Source organism: Gopherus flavomarginatus, chromosome 6 (genome assembly GCF_025201925.1).
Source record: "Gopherus flavomarginatus isolate rGopFla2 chromosome 6, rGopFla2.mat.asm, whole genome shotgun sequence".
Taxonomy (NCBI): Eukaryota; Metazoa; Chordata; order Testudines; family Testudinidae; genus Gopherus; species Gopherus flavomarginatus.
In genome coordinates, this window is record NC_066622.1 from 138,085,055 (window position 1) to 138,104,391 (window position 19,337).

The 19,337-nt window shown below is 55.5% G+C and overlaps 1 protein-coding gene across 1 annotated transcript; it reads right to left on the reverse strand.

Moving 5' to 3' along the window:
- Positions 1-4,254: 4,254 nt before the first annotated feature.
- On the reverse strand, positions 4,255-10,164 carry NPM3 (nucleophosmin/nucleoplasmin 3). The gene is made up of 6 exons (XM_050958252.1): positions 10,055-10,164; positions 7,941-8,026; positions 6,847-6,966; positions 6,075-6,168; positions 5,457-5,564; positions 4,255-5,149 (listed from the first exon to the last, which is right to left on the reverse strand). Exons 1-5 carry the CDS (start codon positions 10,116-10,118, stop codon positions 5,464-5,466), a joined length of 465 nt encoding a protein of 154 aa, XP_050814209.1. The 5' UTR covers positions 10,119-10,164; the 3' UTR covers positions 4,255-5,149; positions 5,457-5,463.
- Between the last annotated feature and the right edge of the window lie 9,173 nt (positions 10,165-19,337).

Sequence of the window (19,337 nt, forward strand, 5' to 3'; positions counted from 1 at the left end):
GTGATCCACAGTGTTGTGGGGCTCTTAGTAAACTGGACACAAGCAAACAACATAAGTTTCAATATGGCTAAATACAAATGTACATCTTGGCCCAAAGGAGGCTGGCCGTTCTTACAGGATGGGGGACTCTAGGCTGGGAGCAGCAGCTCTGAAAAAACACTTGGGGGTCAGGGTGGAGAATCAGCTGAACATGAGCTCCCAGGGTGGAGCTGTGGCCAAAAGAGCTGATGAGACCCTGGGCCGCATAAACAGATGAAATCGCAAGGGAGAGTAAAGAGGTTATTTTCTCTCTGGATTTAGCACTGATGCGACCGCTGCTGGGATCCTGTGGCCAGTTCTGGTGCCCACAGTTCAAGCAGGAGGTTGATCCATTAGAGAGGGGGCAGAGCAGAGCCATGGGACTGATTAAAGGATTGGAAAACCTTCCATAGCGACAGACTCAAGGAGCTCAATCTGTTTAGCTGAACCAAGAGAAGGTGAAGGGGTGACCCGATCCCAGTGTGCAAGTACCTGCCTGGGGAACAAATCTCCGATTCTGGGCTCTATAGTCCAGGAGAGAAAGGTCTAGTGGGTTAGCAGAACAATCCAAGGCTGGAAGTTGAAGCCAGACAAATTCACACTGGAAATAAGGTGGAAATTTTGAACGGTGAGAGAAATGAACCTTGCATCAAGGGTGATGGTGGATTCTCCATCAAGGACAGTTTTTACATCGAGGTTGGCTGCCCTAGGGGTTACTTTGGGGAAGTCCTGACCCCCTGCATAACACCAAGCACAGACTAGATCTTACAGTTGCCCCTTCTGGCCTTGGATTCTAGGAGTCCATGTGGCTGTGGTACGAGTGGTGCTGCAGAAAGAGGGGCTGGTTTCACAGCTGAGCGCATGGGTGAGACACAGCGCTGAGGCGTGCAAGCCAGGCCAGCCCACTGCTGGCCAAACACAGGCCTCCAAGACCTCTCCTCTTCTACAGCCCGGCCGGCCACGTCTCACTACTAATGAGACAACAGCTCCCATCAGCGCCATGGTGCCAGGCTGGGTGGGGGCATCTCCAATTTTATCTGAGCTCTGTGACAGAAATCACCTGTCATGGCTGATGCTGCATTTCCCTCGGAGCCAGCCACGAACAGCCTCCTCATTTGCCCAGTTTCATCTTCAGTTCCCTGCTTTGCTCTCCAGCCTTTAAAGCCCGGGAATCCCCCAGATCAGCTCCACTGTGGGGTGCATCTGGGACAGGGGCCAGCCCCAGCTACTGCCAAGAATGGTGTGAGGAGACGCCACGGTGGAGACAACAGATGCAGAGACAGGCCCCAGCTGCAAAACATGGCTGCAGATTTCAAGTGCCCCAGAGACCACATGGGTGGCTGGATCCCAGGGTTTGCATCGACCCATTCTGGGGAAGGGAACCAGCTGCAAACTTTGGATGCAGACTCAGGTTTCTCTTCCAAGTACCCAGTAAGTTCAGGTTAATTGGGCCCAGGAGATGGGGGTCGGGTCTCAGCTCCGACCCTGATCAACTTCCAGGGTAACTTGCTGCGGACCCCGCCCCATCCACCTGAGGGGGCACGACTCCCCTGGCAGGTAAAACAGGTGGGCCCTGGGTGGCCACGGTGCTGCCAGGCTGCCACCTGGTGGCTACACGGAGGAACTCCTGTTCTTGGCAGCCCTGGAATACAAGCCAGACTGGCCGGCACCGGCCCGCACTGCCAGGGAAGGCAGGTTGCCCTTTGCAGCCCCCGGGCCTGAGCAGACAGGAGGGGCAGCCCGAGGACTGCAGAAGCCCAGAACTTTGCTCCCGCTCAGGGCATGAAGGTAACAGAGGAATCCACGTTCCTAGCCTGGAGGGGAGTCAAGTTCCATGCAGAATCCTGCCCCTGAAACCAGGTCCTTGGTTCCCCGCTCTGTCTCCGTGACTCCACCTGCTCATGCCTCAGTTTCCCCCGTACAATGGTGATGACACCCACTACTCTGCATTCTCCTGCCCAGCTGCGGCCCCATCCCCTGCTGCAGTTAGAGCTAGCTGCGATTCCTGCTCGCGCTCTCACTCGAGAGAGATCAGGGTGCTAGGACAGGAGTCATTGACCATGTGAGTCCAGGTTTCCTTACACACCCAGCTGAGTGACCACACTTCAGTCCTGCCCTGCAGCACCCCCGTCCCCTGGGGCAGCCCCTCCAGCTGATCCCATCCTGGCTGCTGCAGCAGATTTATCAGATGGGTTGCACGACTTCCCTAGGGGACAGCCTGTCCCGCACAGCCGCCCGGGAGATCTCTCGCGTCACGATTTCTGGCACAGCAGAACTCTGCTGCTGCAAAGATCATTCTCCCAGCTGGCACCGCATCGCCCCTCCAGGGCTCCCCCTTCTCTACTGCACCAATCCTAAACTGCTTGCCTGGCCCTTCATCACCTCCTCCCCGCCCATCTGCCCTCTCTCATTCACTGTCCCATGTCATTTCCCGATGCCAGCCTCGCCTGTCGCATTGCCAAGCATCCCCCTTTGCGCTGTCGCCGTTCCCCATAAACACCCACACAACCACGTTACCACTCCCCTGCCCGATGGGCGGCTGGGGAGTGGAGACCATGGCCTGCCACGCTGACCAGTCTAGGCACGACCGCAGTACAAACCAGAACAGCGGCTGCTGCGAGCCCAGGCACCTGGCCCACCCCAGCGGAGCATCAGGGCAGAGACCCCGGTAGCCTCTCGGCAGGATCAGGTGGTTTTACTATCCCACCAGCCCTGCACCAGTAGGTCAGCCTAGCCAGACAGCCCCTGGGTGCCACCAGCAGCAGAGTGGGCAGCGTGGAGGCCTGGGGATCTTGGCCCTTCTCCTGGGGGGAGGGGAGGGGTGCAGCAAGTCCTAATTCCTTGCACAGGTCCAGTCCTTGGGGCGTTACTGGTCCAAGGGCCTCCAGCACAGCGCCTGCTGGCGGGAAATGCTTCACTTCTACCCCCTGCCAGTTCTCCACGTTTCCTCTTCGGGCCCAGCCCGGCTCTGGAGTCTCCCTCCTTGTCGGAAACCCCGAGCAACCTCTGTTCGGCTGTTTGGGTTTAGCCTGGAGCGGGGCCAGGACTCAGGCCCACAGAACGCACCGAGGGGGCCGGGGGCTGTGGTGGAGCCAAGGGGCACGTCCAGCCACCCGCCCCAGGACGGAAAAGCAAAGGGACATTGGACGACGGTGACAGGCAACGTTCTAAAAGGAAACTGGAGACAATTAGCCGGTGGAATTCCCTGCCACAAGATGTCAGAGGTGTCGAGCGTAGGATTCAGAGAAAGGGTAGGACGCCCCGAGGAGCAGCTGAATACAGGGTGGGGGACAAGAGGCGTAAACGGTCCTGATTCACAGGGTGCTCGGACAGGAATTCCCACCTGGGCAGGCTACTCCGCCATTGTCCACTAGGGGGCGTCCCGCCCCTTCCTCTGCACCAGCTGGTCCCAGCCCTGCACAGGGGAGCCTGGCGCTGGTGGCGGAGGCTGGGCACAGGCAGGTGGGTTTTAAAGGGCTGGGAGCCCAGGGAGGCAGAGGGGAGCCCCCCTCCCCTGATGGGTTTCCCAGCAAAGCGCAGTTCTAACTCTGGACCAGCTGCCCTCCCCTTTCAGCCTGGCTCTCTCCTGCAGATCTCACCGCTCCTCGGGGCGGGGATGGTGCTGCTGTGGGGAGCCAGGGGAGGGGGAGACAGATGAGCCAGTGGGGCCCACCTTCTCCAGCCGCCAGCACAGGGCTGCTCCGTGACCGGCCTAGATGGGCACAGCCCAAGCCAGGCAGCGTCATTAACAGCTACTCTGAGGGGTCAGAGCGGCAATGCCGAGTTCCTGCCCTGCGCCGCCATAGGAGACACGGCCCCTTCCGTGGCTGACCTCTCGCTCCCACGCCTGGCTGCAGGCAGGAGCGGCGTGGAGGCTGCATGCATAGGCCAGGCCTGGAGGAAGGACAAGTGACCCTGCAGGGAGCCCCGTGGCCAAGCCAGGAGCAGCCTGGCATCTCCATTGAGTGACGACACAACAAGCAAGTGTTGGGAGAGATGGGGGCGGGATAGCTCAGTGGTCTGAGCATTGGCCTGCTACACCCAGGGTTGTGAGTTCAATCCCTGAGGCGGCCATTTGGAAACCAGGGTAAAAATCTGGCTGGGGCTTGGCCCTGCTTTGAGCAGGGAGTTGGACTAGATACCTCCTGAAGTCCCTTCCAACCCTGATCTATGACGCCACAGCAGGCAGAGCATCACGAGGAGATAACCAATCCCAGCCCACACCAACTGCGCAGCTGACACCCAATCAGAAATGTTTATTGCAAGGTGTAAATAGCCCTTTACAGAAGTGGGGTTTGGCTGGGGAACCACTGATGGTCCAGCAAGGGGGGGGAGAACCCAAAGGCAGCCCAGACCTGGCATGATCCAGTGACACCCAGATGAGGCCCCAGCACCAGTTGGCCCTGTAATGCACGGTGCAGCACAGATGGATCTTGGATACCAAGGTCAAAGGTGCCATATACACACCCGACTCAACGAGACATTGCACTGGTGAAAGGAGTTCTGGGGGGTGGGATCAAGGTTCCCCCTAAAACTTCCATGTGTAAAGGCAGCAAATATTAAAAAAGGGGCTTAACACCCCTCTCCCCCCCTGAACACAAACTGACATGGGGAGAGAGAGATGCCACGGCCCCACTCAGCACTAGGCAGCCCCAGAATCGCAAGGTGAAACCGACCGCTCTAGCTGCACTCCCCCGGCTCCAGTGGGAGGTCTGTTGGCATCTCAGAGGGTGCAACAGAGCAGGGCTGAGCTGGACCAAGCAAAGGGCTGGTTGGCAGAGTAAGGAAACAGGGACCAAGCCCCAGAAACCCCCTCTCCTGAGCAACACAGGTGGGGCGCGGGGTTCGCTGAGCATGACACTGATTGCTTTGCTGGCTCGCCTCCAGGTGCTGGGGATGTCACTACAAAGAGCAGAGCCCCCCAGCACACACTGGGCCCAGTGCAGCTCCCCAGTATCAGCCTCCATGGCCCTGTGCGGGGACAGGGCTCACCCCAGTGCATCCCCTCAATGGGAGGGAGCCCCCCAAGCCTGACAGGAACAAACAAGCAGCAAATTGACACGTAAACCAGAGAAGTCCCAGAAGAATCAGCCGTCCGGGGGCAGGGCTCCAGCCAGAGCCAGGGCAGCACCTGGGGACAAAGACAGAGGTGAGACGGGCAGCTGCCGCCCCCTTCATTCCCCCGCCACGCAGGCCCAGCCACTGCTTCCATTCAGGGCAGGGGGCGAACGCCGCCCATCTCGCTCTCGCTGCCTCGAACCCGAGCTCACCCGGCTGCAACCCCGCAATGGAAGGGGCAGACAGGATCCCCCTCCTCGCCCCCCAAATGAGCTCTTCCATCGGGCCTCTGGAAGCAGCTTCCCTGGACAGGAACAATGCCCCCAATGCTGCATGGCTCCCCCAGGAGCTAGGTCCGGGGTCCCCCCCACCCCCTGTACCTCCCAGCTACTGCCTCCTTCGCTGCTTCTTGGCTGGCATGATGGGGGTGAGTTCTTCCTCCTCCTCTTCCACGCTCTCCTCTTCCTCAGAGGGTGCTCTCCTGTGCACTGACACACAGACAGCCCCTTGTCACGCTCTCTGTGTGCTGGGCCTTTCAACACAGGGGCGCCCTCTCCCCTCCCGGTTCTCACAGCTCCGCTACCCCCCACCTCCTCACTGCCCACGGCTGGGACGCGCCCACAGGGAGAAAGCGAGGGGCCAGGGCCAGCTGCCTCCGGCACCACCCAACCAGCCCGAGCACTCAGTGACATGCCCGGGGGGCAGCTCTGGGGCACGGTTATGGGGCCAGCCGCTCAACTGACCCAGGCGCTCAGCCAGGCAGAGTGGGAGCTGATTGGGGCAGATAACAGCACTCAGGCATCAGACCCATCTCTGCAGACGCAGCCCAGCCACGTCACCTGTCCAGGCAGTGACCAGTCTGCAGGCGGTAAATTCCTCCCTATCTCCGCCCCCTGGCCTCCCCTGAACGAACCAGCTGCCGGGACAGAGCCCCCACTCGGCATTTCCTCCTGGGCCGCGTCCCCTTCCGCGCCGAGCAGCGCCCCCCAGCTCCTTACTGATCTGGTGCCGTCCGGAGAGGTGCACGGGGCCGCAGCCGGATTTCAGGTGGAAGGTCACAGGTGGTTGGAGCTGGAAGTTGTCCAGGCTGAGCTGGGAAGAGACAGTGAGAAGCAGCAGAGTCAGTGGTAGGGCCTGAGCCTGGGCTCCCTCACCGCAAGGAAGGGGTCCTGGCCAGCCCCGAACCACGTGATGCTTCCTGCTCAGGCTGCCGCGGCTCCCAAGGGGGCAGCAGAGCCAGCCAAAGAGGGCACCCTGCAGCCATGGCATTAAGGGCAGGGTGAATTTCAGTGACCGAGGAACCACGGTGCAGGGAAAGAACGTTAAAGTCAGGCCAATTCCCACACGCACAGCCCCACCGATGCCTCTCAGTCCTGAGCCGCCAGCCCCCTGCTAACCAAGCACCAGGCTCCCCTGCCCCCAGCTCTGTCCTGGATCAGCCTCTCCTCCGATGCAGACAGGCAGCACAGTGACCAGCTAAACCAGACCCAGGGGAACCAGGGCTTTGGGCTGCAACCACCCTGCAGCACCACTGGAGGGGAAGGGGATTCCCACCCGCTGCAGTACCACTAGGGTTTATATCCTCCGTGGGTGGCAGCCGCTACAGGGTCATACACCAATAGCTGAGCAGGTCCGATTCTGTCCAACAGACGGCAGCAGTGAGCACACCCACGCATGCTGGTAAGAGGCTAGAGAACAAACCCAAGGCTTACACACATCCCCAAGCCCCAGCCCCAGCCCCAGCCCGGTCGCCCCACGAGGTCCTTTTACCGCAGGCTGGCACGACAGCTTCAGATTGGCCACTGGCACAGCAATCTCCTGGTTCTGACTGTTACGCCCCACGACTTCCACCACGTTGCATTCGTCCTTTGCGCCATCTGTCAGGCAGACCTGGGAGGGAGCAGAGCGAAGAGTTAATGGGGCAGCCACCTCAGGGGGGGACGGTGCATCCAATCAGGGTCTGACTGCAAAGGGCGGCTCGCACCTGGACCAACTTGTGCCAACCCTGCAAACCAAGGTCCAACCCCAGGATCAGACCAGTACATGGATGGTGCAAGCAGCCATCGTGACACTGCACAGGCCTGTCGCCGGGACATTGCACCAGGGCACGAGCCAACCACTAACTGACCGGGCGAGATGGGGACTTCCCGCAGCAGCAATTATTCCCTCACGGTCCACTACGGGTTTCTTGCACCTTCTGAAGAAGCTGCTGCCAACACCTGGCAAGCAAGGATGCTGGAGCAGAGACACTGCCAGCCTGGCAATTCCTCGATGAAGTGACTTATCCAAGGACGGACAGAAACTCACAGGCAGAGCTCAGAGCACAGCCCAGGTGCTGACCTTGCTCTAACCACTAGCACATGCCCCAGGGGGTTAAAACATGCACAAGGAACGAGGGGTGCAGATAAATCAAGCAGACTGCACTGCAGCACACGATTGCTCCCCCCAGCTCCCTAGAGGGACATGGTTCCCCCCCTTCACCGCTCTCTCCGGACCGCCGGGCAGACCGCGCTCTGTGCTCAGACACACCTTCCAGGCCCGGTCCCTGGCCCGAGCCAGCAGAGGCGGAAGGATCCAGTATAAGGGGAAGCAGATGCCTTGAACCGCCCGCTCTGCCTGAGCAGCAGCACTCGCCCGTAGAAGAGGCAGGACCTGACCGTGAGCTGAGGATCGTCACTGAGACACAGAGCAACGTCTCCTCTCCTCCCACGTCCTGCCTCCACCAGACGCCGCTGCTACAGAGCCCCATCGTGAACCTGAGGGTGAGCAGGAGCCGGGCGGGGGAGAGGGAAGGACAGCGCAGAAGCCAGCCAGAGAAAGTAAGTGACGTTAGCCCTGTCCGCAGAGCCAGGGTTCCCTCTTACCATAGACAGGGCCAGGATATGCTCAGAGTTGTCATCTTCATCCACCTTAAAGGTATAGGACCTGGTACTGCCCGTCAACTCGCAGCCTGGGGAATCCACGTGAGGCGTCAGTAAACGCGAAGGAGCTGGCTGCTTCCTCCCAGAGAGCCATGCGGAGACACTGGGGCCGCTGACCCGGCTGAATCCCAAGCTCTGGCTGCCCGACATTCCCTCCTGTGGCTCTAGCTGGAGAAGCTGAGAGTCACCCCAGAGCCAGCTGCACTCCAGTGCTCAGCGGAGCCCTAGCCCATCCGCACAGCCGGGAAGCGAGGCCGGTGCCTCCTTTGGGAGGTGAGAGCAATGCACTGACACCCCATGCTCTGCCTGGCTCCTTCTCCAAACAGCGCCCAGCGGTTTCTCCCTGTGGGGTGGCTCCAGAGCCCACCCCCTAGCACCTGGCTGGGATGAGCCAATGGGTCAGCAGATTGCAGGGAGCACCCTGGGTCCCGACAGCCCCCCAGCTATCGGGGGAGGGCGCGAACAGCAATCGCAGGGCTGGGAGCAGCTGGAGAAAGGCACCACACGGTCCCTGAGCTCTCATAGATAAGGGCAAACTCACCGGCACTGCAGCCTGGCCCCCCAGTTCCTCCATTTCAGCTGGATCCCTCCTCCGCCCCACGGGGCCCATCAGTGTCCCCCCAGCACAGACCCTCTACCCCAGCCAGGCCTTCCTCTATACCCCAGCCCCCACAAACCCCAGTTCTCCCTGCCCCCGGCCCCTCACCCGCTTCCCCACCCTAAATACGTCACCCTCAACCAAACTGCCTGTAAGCTACGCAGCCGCCTACTTACCGCCGTGCAGGCGCCCAGGGAATCCGCCCGGGGGCCTGCCGCAGCCAAGGGAGGGGTGTCCCTCCCCCAGTCCCCAACCTGCCACGGCGGCGCAGCCCAGCCCCAGGGGCAGCCCTCCCCCAGCCCGGCCCCCCACACTCTCAGTCAGAGCCCTCACCCCCTGCACCCAACCCTCTGCCCCTCATCCTCAGCCCCACCCCAGAGCCCGCACCCTCACTCCCTGCACCCAACCCTCTGCCCCTCATCCTCAGCCCCACCCCAGAGCCCACACCCTCACTCCCTGCACCCAGCCATCTGCCCCAGCTCTGAGCCCCCTCGGTGCCACCCATGGATTTTGTCACATGCACCAATATGAAGGTGATGTGTCCCACCTCACCTCCTCACTGGGGCACATCAAATCGTTCCCCACATGGGTGGGAGAAATCAGAGGGAACACTGCCCCCAACTCCTCCCAGTCCCAACCAGAACCCCCCTCCAAACACCCTCCCCCCAACTCTGATTCCCTGCCCCCAACACACACAGACCCAGAGCTTCTCCCCTCACACGTGTGCTCCCAGCCGCAGGCCAGCTCCCCACATGTGCGCTCCCAGCCCCCCCTCCTAGCAGCTCCAGCTCCCCACGTGTGCGCTCCCAGCCCCCCTCCTAGCAGCCCCAGCGCCCCACGTGTGCGCTCCCAGCCCCCCTCCTAGCAGCCCCAGCGCCCCACGTGTGCGCTCCCAGCCCCACTCCTAGGCTCCAGCTCCCCACGTGTGCGCTCCCAGCCCCCCTCCTAGCAGCCCCAGCGCCCCACGTGTGCGCTCCCAGCCCCACTCCTAGGCTCCAGCTCCCCACGTGTGCGCTCCCAGCCCCCCTCCTAGCAGCCCCAGCGCCCCACGTGTGCGCTCCCAGCCCCACTCCTAGGCTCCAGCTCCCCACGTGCGCTCCCAGCCCCACTCCTAGGCTCCAGCCCCCCACATGTGCGCTCCCAGCCCCCTTCCTAGCAGCTCCAGCTCCCCACGTGCGCTCCCAGCCCCCCTCCCAGCAGCTCCAGCTCCCCAGATGTGCGCTCCTCGTCCCACTCCTAGCGGCTCCAGCGCCCCCAGCCCCACTCCTACCAGTCCAAGCGCCCCACGTGCGCTCCCAGCCCCACTCCTCCCAGCCCCTCTCCTAGCGGCTCCAGCTCCCCACGTGCGCTCCCAGCCCCACTCCTAGCAGCCCCACCTACCCACGTGCGCTCCCAGCCCCACTCCTAGCGGCTCCAGCTCCCCACGTGTGCGCTCCCAGCCCGCCCCAGCCCCGCTCACCGAAGACGAACTTGCCGAGGCAGAGCCCGGCCTCCCGGCTCTCCAGCTGCAGCAAGGCGGCCATGGCTGCGCAGCAGGCCGGGCTGGGGCAAAGGAAGGGGCGGATCGGCCCTGCCCAGAGCCGGAGGAGCCGCCCACGCCCTGGCCCGCCCCGGGGAGGGCCCTGGTGCCGCCTCCTGTGGGGAGGCTCCTCCCCCCCAGCCGGGCCCCAGGGAGCCGGTCTCTGGGGACCCCCCACCCCCAGCCAGCCGGGGGTCTCAGTCCTGGCCGCGCCCGGCCGGCAGCCACCAGCCGGTGCGAGGCAGGAGCCGCTGTCCGCTCCCAGCGGGCTCCGGAGAGCCCAGCTCGGCGGGGACCGGACCGGACCGGGCCGGGGGAAGCGGCTGGGCTCACCCCGCAACCCTAGAACAAGCCACTTCTGCCCAGGATCCCTCCGGGGCGCAGCCCCCTAACTCCACACACCCAAGTTTCCACTGCGCCCCATTTTCACACACGTTCAACTTTGGGGCCGAAAGTTTCCCGTGCTGGCTCCGGCCCAGCGGGAATTTATCTGTAGATATTCGTGTGGGACTTGCCAGATGGGCTCAGCTCCAACATCCACCTAGCCCAGCGCATCCCACCTTCCACAGCCTCCGGCCCAGTGCGCAGCAGGGGGTGAGAACCCCACTGGCAAAGTTGCCCCTCAACATTGGACCTCATCCGGCTCCCTCCTAGGTAAAGACTGGCTTAAAATGCATTTGTGCTAATAGGAGAGAGTGGGTTCTCGTTGGTGGACAAAGTCAAATATAATAGATGGCTAAATAAATATCATCACAGATGTTGCCATTTGAATGTGCTCCGGGCCTCAGTTTCCCCACCTTAAAGACAGTCATAGAGTTTGCTATTTGGCCTGCGGCTCTTTTCCTTGGGTAAGGGAACAAAGTTCAAAAGGGAGTTCCGAGGGATTGAAAAGTCACTTTCTGAGCATGTGAAAGAGCAGCGGGGGCTGCTGGGACAGGATGCAGGAGGCAGATTAGGAGAGGAAACTCAGAACACACACACGCAGCTAAATGCAAAAAAAGGGAAAACAGGCTTGGCCTGAGAACAAGAGAAATGGCAGGCGGAAAAGCGCCTTTTCGGTACTTGGTGCATTGTGCATGCAGCCGTGTTTCCGTGCTGCTCAGCCCCGACGGGACGCAGCATGGTGTACACCGTTCCAGGCAAGGTGGTGTCCCTGGTACACAAAGCAGGGACTCAAGCTGCAGGGAAGCCTGGCGCTGTTTTCTTGAATAAACTCCTGTTTAAGATGGCCAGAGTCAATAGATCAGGACCCTGAAAACAGTAATAATACCCAGCTCTGATATAGTGCTTTTCATCTGTAGATCTCAAAGCATTTTGAAGGTAAGCATCCTTATTTCCGTTTTACAGGAGGGGAAACTGAGGCACCAGACAGTTAAGTGACTTGCCCATGGTCACCTCAGTGGCCAAGCCAAGAATAGAATCCAGGTTTCCCAAGTGCCAGTCCAAAACCTCTGTCTACTAGGCCAGATTATTTTCCCTTGCTTTCCTGTAGAGATCCCACCTAGCTCTGCCCCAGCTCCCCAGCACCTCTCTGTACAGATTTAAAGAAACACTACACAACCTATTTATTCTGTATCTGTACTGGCTGAGCAGGCCCCGTTTCAATTGCAGGTCTACTTGACAGAGTAGCTTAGGACACACAGTTAATAGGGCTGTACTAACAGTGTACGTGAGGCACAGAAATACCCAGACAAAAGCTTGCTCTGGTCAGATTCTGCGTTGGGGAAATCGCCTTCCAAAGATTCAGTTGGATAATGCAGTCAGTGCTTCCTACACTAAACCTTTGCACCAGGAAGGACACTATTGAGTTAGTCTAAAAACCAGGCCTAAGAACTAATCCTGGTTCGCCCACAGATTCCATGAGCAGCCTCAGACGGACCATAACATTAGGCCATGCCTCAGTTTCTCCAGGTGTAACGCAGAGGTATAACTCACGTGGTGGTGAAGCTTTTCATTTAAGAAGGCTTCTGCAGCTGAGCAGCTCTATATAAGAATGTAGGACCCGCCCGACTGGAACAGACGCAAGGTCCATCTAGCCTAGTAACCTGTTTATAACAGGGGGCAGCACCTGATATTCCAGAGGAAGAGGCAGAAACCCCACAGTAGCAGATGTAAGGTAATCTGCCCCCACAAGCCCATTAAAGTCTCATCCTAATGCCTGAAAGTGTGAAGTTTTCGATCCCTTGTTAGCATTAATGCTGGATATTCTTGTTATCCGTATAAGCATCCCACTTCAAAGCTAAATTCTTGGCCTCAACAACATCCAGTGGCCTTGAGTTCCAAAGTCTAATTACACAACATGTCAAAAGTATTTCCTTTTGACAGTTGAGTTTACCACCTTTCAATTTCACAGAACAGCTTCCAGGGTATTACTACTGGTGCTGTAAAACAGCTGCTGCGTTCTGCCGCAGAAGTGGCTGGAAGACTGGAGCTCAGTGGTAAATACAGTAATTACTGTATATACACAGCCTGACCCTGACAAAACCTGCATGCAGGACTCCAGCAGAAGGTTCCTGGAACGGGGTCGGGTGGGAGGGGAGGGTGAAGGTTTCTATTTTCAGGTCAACAATTTGTAGCTAATAAAAGTGTTAGCCGGTAGCAAAGCCTGTAAAGGACTTTAAGACCCATCCAGGCAGCGCTCCAGGAATCCAGGATGATGAGTATTACTCGCCTGTCTCGGCTCCATAGGATGCAGGAGTGGGTCTGCAGCCAGTTGCCACTTTCCGCTGATCACAGGCCCTGGCTGCCTGTGGAGAGCTAGATCCGTGTAAGAATGCACCCCAGGAACGAAGCAGCTTTGCTGGTGATTTAAAACCAAACGGCCACACAGTGCAGTTCCACCTCCTCGCTCGTGCCTCAGGGCACCCAGCCGGCTTCACAAAGAAAAAAGGGCCTTTCGAGGTGGACTCACTTGATTTAGCAGCTGTGCGGGGAAGGAGGGGGTATCTGGTGAAACGCTGTATTGGTAGTATTTTATTTCCTCTCAATAAAACCGGAAGAGTTATTACCCCGCTGGGACCCTAATGAGTTTTCCTGGTAACTGGCCTCTTGTGTCCGACGTTGAAAGAGAAGAGACAGGGGAGTGCTGAGGGGAAGGAGGAAACCTCGGACTGCTGGGCATGCTGAGTGGGGGCAGTAGCCAACAGGCACTCACAAGATGGAAGACTTCGCTGTATCAGTCTCTTCCTGCCATCAGCGTGGTAGTTGAGCAGTGTAGCATGCGGATCCACAGCATCCAGGATGGTACGTCACTCCAGCTCCCTTCCCCTGATGCCAGGGCTTTGGCCCCGTGAGAAGGGAACCCACAGGGGCGAGGCAGAGCAAGGGAAGAACCAGCCTAGGCAGTGGGGAGGCAGCTGGAGGAGCAGAAAGCTGAGGAGGTGGGAGAAGGGAAGGTTGCAGGGACAGAGGCCCAGGGAATGTCACTGAAACGAAGGGAACTGTTGGACTTGGCACCTTTAGGGAGAAGGGTGGCCTCGGGAATGAGGGATCTGGGTTCTCCTCCCAGCTCTGTCACTTTGTTGCGGTGAGCTAGGACAAAAACGCCGGGCCTCAGTTTCCCCGTCTGTAAAACACCCTGGTCTCTCCCACAGGAGTGTTGTGGGGCTAACGTCACTGCTGCTGGGCGAGCACTTGGAGAGCCCAGGACAGCTGGAACTGTGCAATGCAAAGGACTGGTATTACTGATCGCAGTGGTGCCCACGGGTAAGGGGGCCCAGCAGGACTGAGATGAGAAGATATGACTGTTCTCCTGGAGGCGCTGGCTGTGATAGGGTGAATCTGTGCGGCAGCAATGAGCTCATGCCACACTCCCTTTAGATATCGCATTCCCGCTGGAGGAAAAGCCGCTGTTTGCTCCATTCCAGCTGGAGTCCGTTCAACAACAACATAGCTGAAGAGGGACGAGGAGCCAAGGCTGGCCACAGAAAGAGGCAGCACTTCACTGGCTGATGGTTATACCAAGAGGGTTTACGATGCTTGCAAACTCATTGGCCTTCCCTCTGCCATCTGGCTAATCTGAAGGGGTCATGCACAGGCGCTCTGTGGCCACGCACCCCAGTGCATTGGGGATGAAAACGCCAAGCGTTGCTTTTATGATCCCTTAAAGGGACACTGTCAAGCCGTTCGGCAGCCACAAATCTGACCTCCCCCAGCTAGGTTTTGGATTGAGGTGGGTTCACATGGTGCTTCTCCCCCACCCCATCTCCTTTGCCCCCCCAACCCTGTCTGCTCTCTATGTAGGACCTGCCAGAGCATGGGAAGTTTTCGTAAGGATCCTGAGAACATGAATCAGCACAGAACAGCGAACAGCGCACAGGGCAGAGAGACCCTCGTAAATTTCCACAGACTGGCTGATCTCAGGAAAGGAGTAAGCAGAGGCATGCTCACATTGCAGGCACGGAGCCCCTGAGAATGTTTTTGTAGGGACCCCTGGGAACACTTTATATAACCAATCTTATGGATTATGACAAGTCTTAAAGACATAAAATAAACATTATGCTTCTGACTTTAGATGTTTAAATTCTTTAATAGCAGGTTTTCTTTAAAGCACTGTTCAACCATTAGAGCTACCAAAGTACCTTACAAATTGATATAAAGGTTACAGATTAAGAACTATTTGCCCATCACTGAAATGCACCCACCTCCGGACTGATACATAGTGGCTGTTTAACTGCACACTGCAACATTGGAGTGTAGAACAAGAAAACACAGAAGAAACTCATACCCAAAAGAAACAGCGGAGACAGTACAACTGGAGTTGGAATTTGACCAGGAGAGCAATGTTAATGCTGCTAATGCTTGCAAAAGCTCTGTGGGATTTTTAACACTCAACCCACCCTGCACGGCATTAGGCAGCTGTGTGGTGCTATCATACAGATGAGATACAAAACCATGGTCCTGCCATCCCCTAACTGATTTACAACATTGATCAACTGAGATTGCCTTCTCAGTAGCCTGTCTCTGACAGTGGCCAGTACCAGATGCTACAAAAGAAGTGCAGGAAACTACTAGGAATTGGATGGTTAAGAATATAGCTTGAGCACTGCAGCACGGGATTTAATATCCCCTTCCAAAGTTTAACACTAACCTGGATAGTCTATTACCTGTATAAATATCCAGTCCCTTTTAAAATCTCACTAAGTTTTGGGCCTCAGTGACATCCTAAGTCATTGAGTTGCACCGTTTGATCACGCCTGTGGTGCTGAGCTAATCAGAACCGCCTCATGGACTGTCTTGCTCAACTCTCCTCCCCACCTCACTCCACTCATCTAGCACCACTGCAGTTTTACCAGCATCTGAGCAGGAACCTTCTATTCTGCAGCTTGTGCCACCTACGAGCCTTGCTAGCTTTCTTGCTTGTCTCTCTTTTTCTGCAATGTGTCATTTCTCTCTGTAAAGCGTTGAGACCCTATGCAAAATAAAGTTGTCTTACATTTCCGTATCAATTCACCTCTAATTTATACAAAGATCATTCCCCACAACCATTGCCTGACTCTGCAAGCTTTGACTCGAATACTAAACCTCCACCAGATACATTCTTTTGACCACAAACTAAACCAGGCTTTGACTTAAGACCATATTTTTTTGTTTCTTTTTATTCTTGACTGCTGGCCCCTATAAACTCCAACTCCTCCACCGCTCAGAAAGAAAGACCCGGAATGTAAAGAATTATTCCTCAGGAAAGGAACTATTAATTTTTTTAGCAGACAGTGCTAATAATTCAAAGCTGGGAGACACTGCCTGAAGAAATTTCTTTTTGGCTTTGAATATTTATTGTTCCTGGGATTGGGGAGGCACGGAACTTGGTTACTTCAGAAATAACATAGATAGTTGGTGTGTGTGCGTGCACTGGACTGAGGCCTGTCAGGCTCAGAGCACACAAGAGGAGAACCAAAGATGCATCACAAGAGATCTTGGCCAGTTTCATACAGGAAGCTCAACTGCTTCTCCCAGCAGGACTCTCATGCTTAAACTAAGCTAGTCACTAAGTGTATTTCAGTGACTCTGAACACAGGATAAATGGCACCCCCAGGCCACCTGGTACTGTCTCTGCAGCTAATATTCAGTGGTCTGTTAAAGTCTAGTGCAGTGATTCTCAACCTAAAAAATTTTGAATGGAGGTGGGGACTTCTTTGGAAATCTGAGACAGTCTGCAGATCCCCAGAGGTCCACAGGCCAAAAACCACTGGTCTGTGGGAATGATCACCTTTCACAGACCCCTTAGACATAATCTGCCGACCCCCAGGGATCCAGGACCACAGGTTGAGAACCACTGGTCTAGTGGTTAAAGTAAGGGCAGGGGAATAAATAGGGGTTGGCCCCATGAGAAATGTGCAGTGTTTCAACTTTAGGCGTGAATATAAACCATTAAATGGATGCAAAAGGCTCATGCTGCTCCCTGTTTCCCTTACAGTGAAGGAGTTCCTAGCCAAAGGCAAAGACGACTTCCTGAAGAAATGGGAGAACCCCTCCCAGGTGCTGTGCCCCCAACTCAGGGGCCAATTATTTCAATTTAAGAGTGACTTACCCCAGTTCTTAATGGAATGAAGTAAGCTACTGAAACAATCTTTTGTACCAGTGTAATTAATAATTAACAGAACCTACCTTCCTTTTTACACAAGCCCTTGGAGTTGGGGAAGGGATATGAAATGTCGAGCTTCAGGGTATAAGCCATTATTAGCTAATGGGGGTCAGGAGGAAACTTCTATGGGCTGGTTATCTCAGAACCACTGGCTACTGGTTCTCTTCCTCCTTTCTCTGAAGCAGCTGCCAGTGGCTAGGGCTGATGACAGCCAACTGAGTTAGACAGACCATGGTTCTGAGCAGGTCTGGAAATTGCTAATTGGTTTATGTTGTGATCCTGGAGATGCCTGTTTTTCAAAGGTGCTAAACACCCACAACTCCAGTTGAAGTCAGTTAGGAGCTGTGAGTGCACAGCACCTTTGAAAACAGGCTGCGAACCCCTCTGCCTCGCATTAGCCCCCTGTAGACAGGAAGGATGCTGAGCTTTTGGGGGGGAGAGGGAGAGGGAGAGAGAGTGTGCAGGGAGCATTGTGAGGCATCATCACTGACAAACTCAGTTCAAACCCATTCTCCAACGGGTTTCCAGCCCTGTAATTCTTCTCTATCCATTCCTGGTTCTTCCTAAGGATCCACAGCTGTGGTGGTGCTGCAACACCTACATAGTGTTTGTAGTAAGAAGACAGCCTGAGACATAAGCTCTTGTATCAGAGGCCTGGTATGAGACAGGACCTGCTCACAGAATCTGCCAAGAATAGGGCTGATAGTGCAGAAATACACATTGCTAAGCAGTGCTCATGCAAACACATCCCGATATAAGGATGGTACAAAACATTCCCCACAGATAACAGAAACACACTGACCCTTCATAGAAAATAAGGTAACTTGTTTATATCAGGGTATAAAGATGTATCTTAGAGAGAGTATCTTTGGCCCTCTGAGGGGGCAGTGGAAAGTCTCACCGCTGACTGACTGAGCTGTGTCCTTTGTCACGGGCATCCATGTCTTAGTATCATCATAGAGTCTGCCAGGCGCTACTACCGTGCTTCACCGACACCTTAATGGATCGTACGGTCATTGGGCGGTTCGCTCAAGGTCTGCTGTGCCAGCTGTCTGCGCAGAGCTGGGACAGCACACAGGAAGAACGCACACACACAGCCAAATATCTCACCCCAGTGTTGAAGTGCAAAAGCCTGCAGCGCTCAGTGTGCGCATGTGTACAGAAATCAGACAGACATGAGGAAATGTTAGTAAAACTGCCATAAGGTCAGGTGGTTAACAACCCTGTTGGGATCATGAGGCAAAACAACCCCAAGTTTGGGGAGCAGAAGTTAGACTGGCCGAGTGCTCCCAGCTCACTGAACCCCCCCGTGGAATCGTGCACTTACCACACCAAGAAAAGGTTTGGTTTGGGAAATTCTGGCAGAACTAAAATTCCAATATGCTGTCAAGTTACCCCAGTAGCTTATGCATGGAGAGATGCTGAGTCAGCCCCACACGTACCTAGTAAATAAATGAAGTAGTAATCTACGAGGTTGCTCAGAACGTTGGCTGTCTAAAGCAGTTACTGTATCTATGGGAATTATTTTAGATGCAGTTTAACAGCCTATTTCTCAAACTCCGTTATCAGTTCTAGGAGAAAATTTGGCTAGATGGATTTGACAGCCTCATCAGCAGAAGAAACTAAATAGCAAGTGTAAACTGTGTCTGGTCACTAATATATGAAGACTATTTAAAATATACCTTGCTACATAACGACCAGACTGGGTCAGACCAAAGGTCCATCTAGCCCTGTATCCTGCCTCTGACAGTGATCAATGCCAGGTACTTCAGAAGGAATGAACAGAACAGGCAACCATTGCATGATCCATCCCATTGCCCACTGCCAGCTTCGGGCAGCCAAAGGCTAAGGACACTCAGGGTTGTGCCCCTGACTATCTTGGGTAATAGCCACTGATGGACCTGTCCTACATGACCTAATTCTTTTTTGAACTTAGTTATACTATTGGCCTTCACAACATCCCCTGGCAAGGAGTTCCACAGGCTGACTGGGCATTGTGTGAAGAAATACTTTCCCTTCCTAACCCTAACCATTTCATTGGGTGACCCCTAGTTCTTGTGTTATGTGAAGGGGTAAATAACACTCCTGTATTCACTTCCTCCACAGCAGTCATGATTTTATAAATCTCTATCATATCCCTCCTCAGTCATCTCTTTTCTTTGCTGAAAAGTCCCAGTTTTTTTAATCACCCCTCATATGGAAGCTGTTCCATAGCCTTAATTTTTATTTCCTTTCTCCGTATCTTTTCCAATTAGTATACATTTTTTGAAAGGAGAGGCCAGAATTGCACAAAGTATTCAAGGTGTGAGCATACCATGGATTTCTATAGTAGCATTATACTGTGTCTTATTATCTATGCCTTTCTGATGGTTCCTAACATTGGGTTAGCTTTTTTGACTGCTGCTGCACATTGAGCAGAGAACTAACCCTGATGACTCCAAGCTCTCTGAGTGATAACAGCTAATTCAGATCTCATCATATTATATGTATAGTTGGGATTATGTTTTCCAATGTGCATTACTTTGTACTTATCAACACTGAATTTCATCCATCGTTTTGTTGCCCAGTCACCCAGTTTTTTGAGATCCCTTTGTAACTCTTTGCAGTCTGCTTTGTAGTTAACTACCATGAGTAACTTTG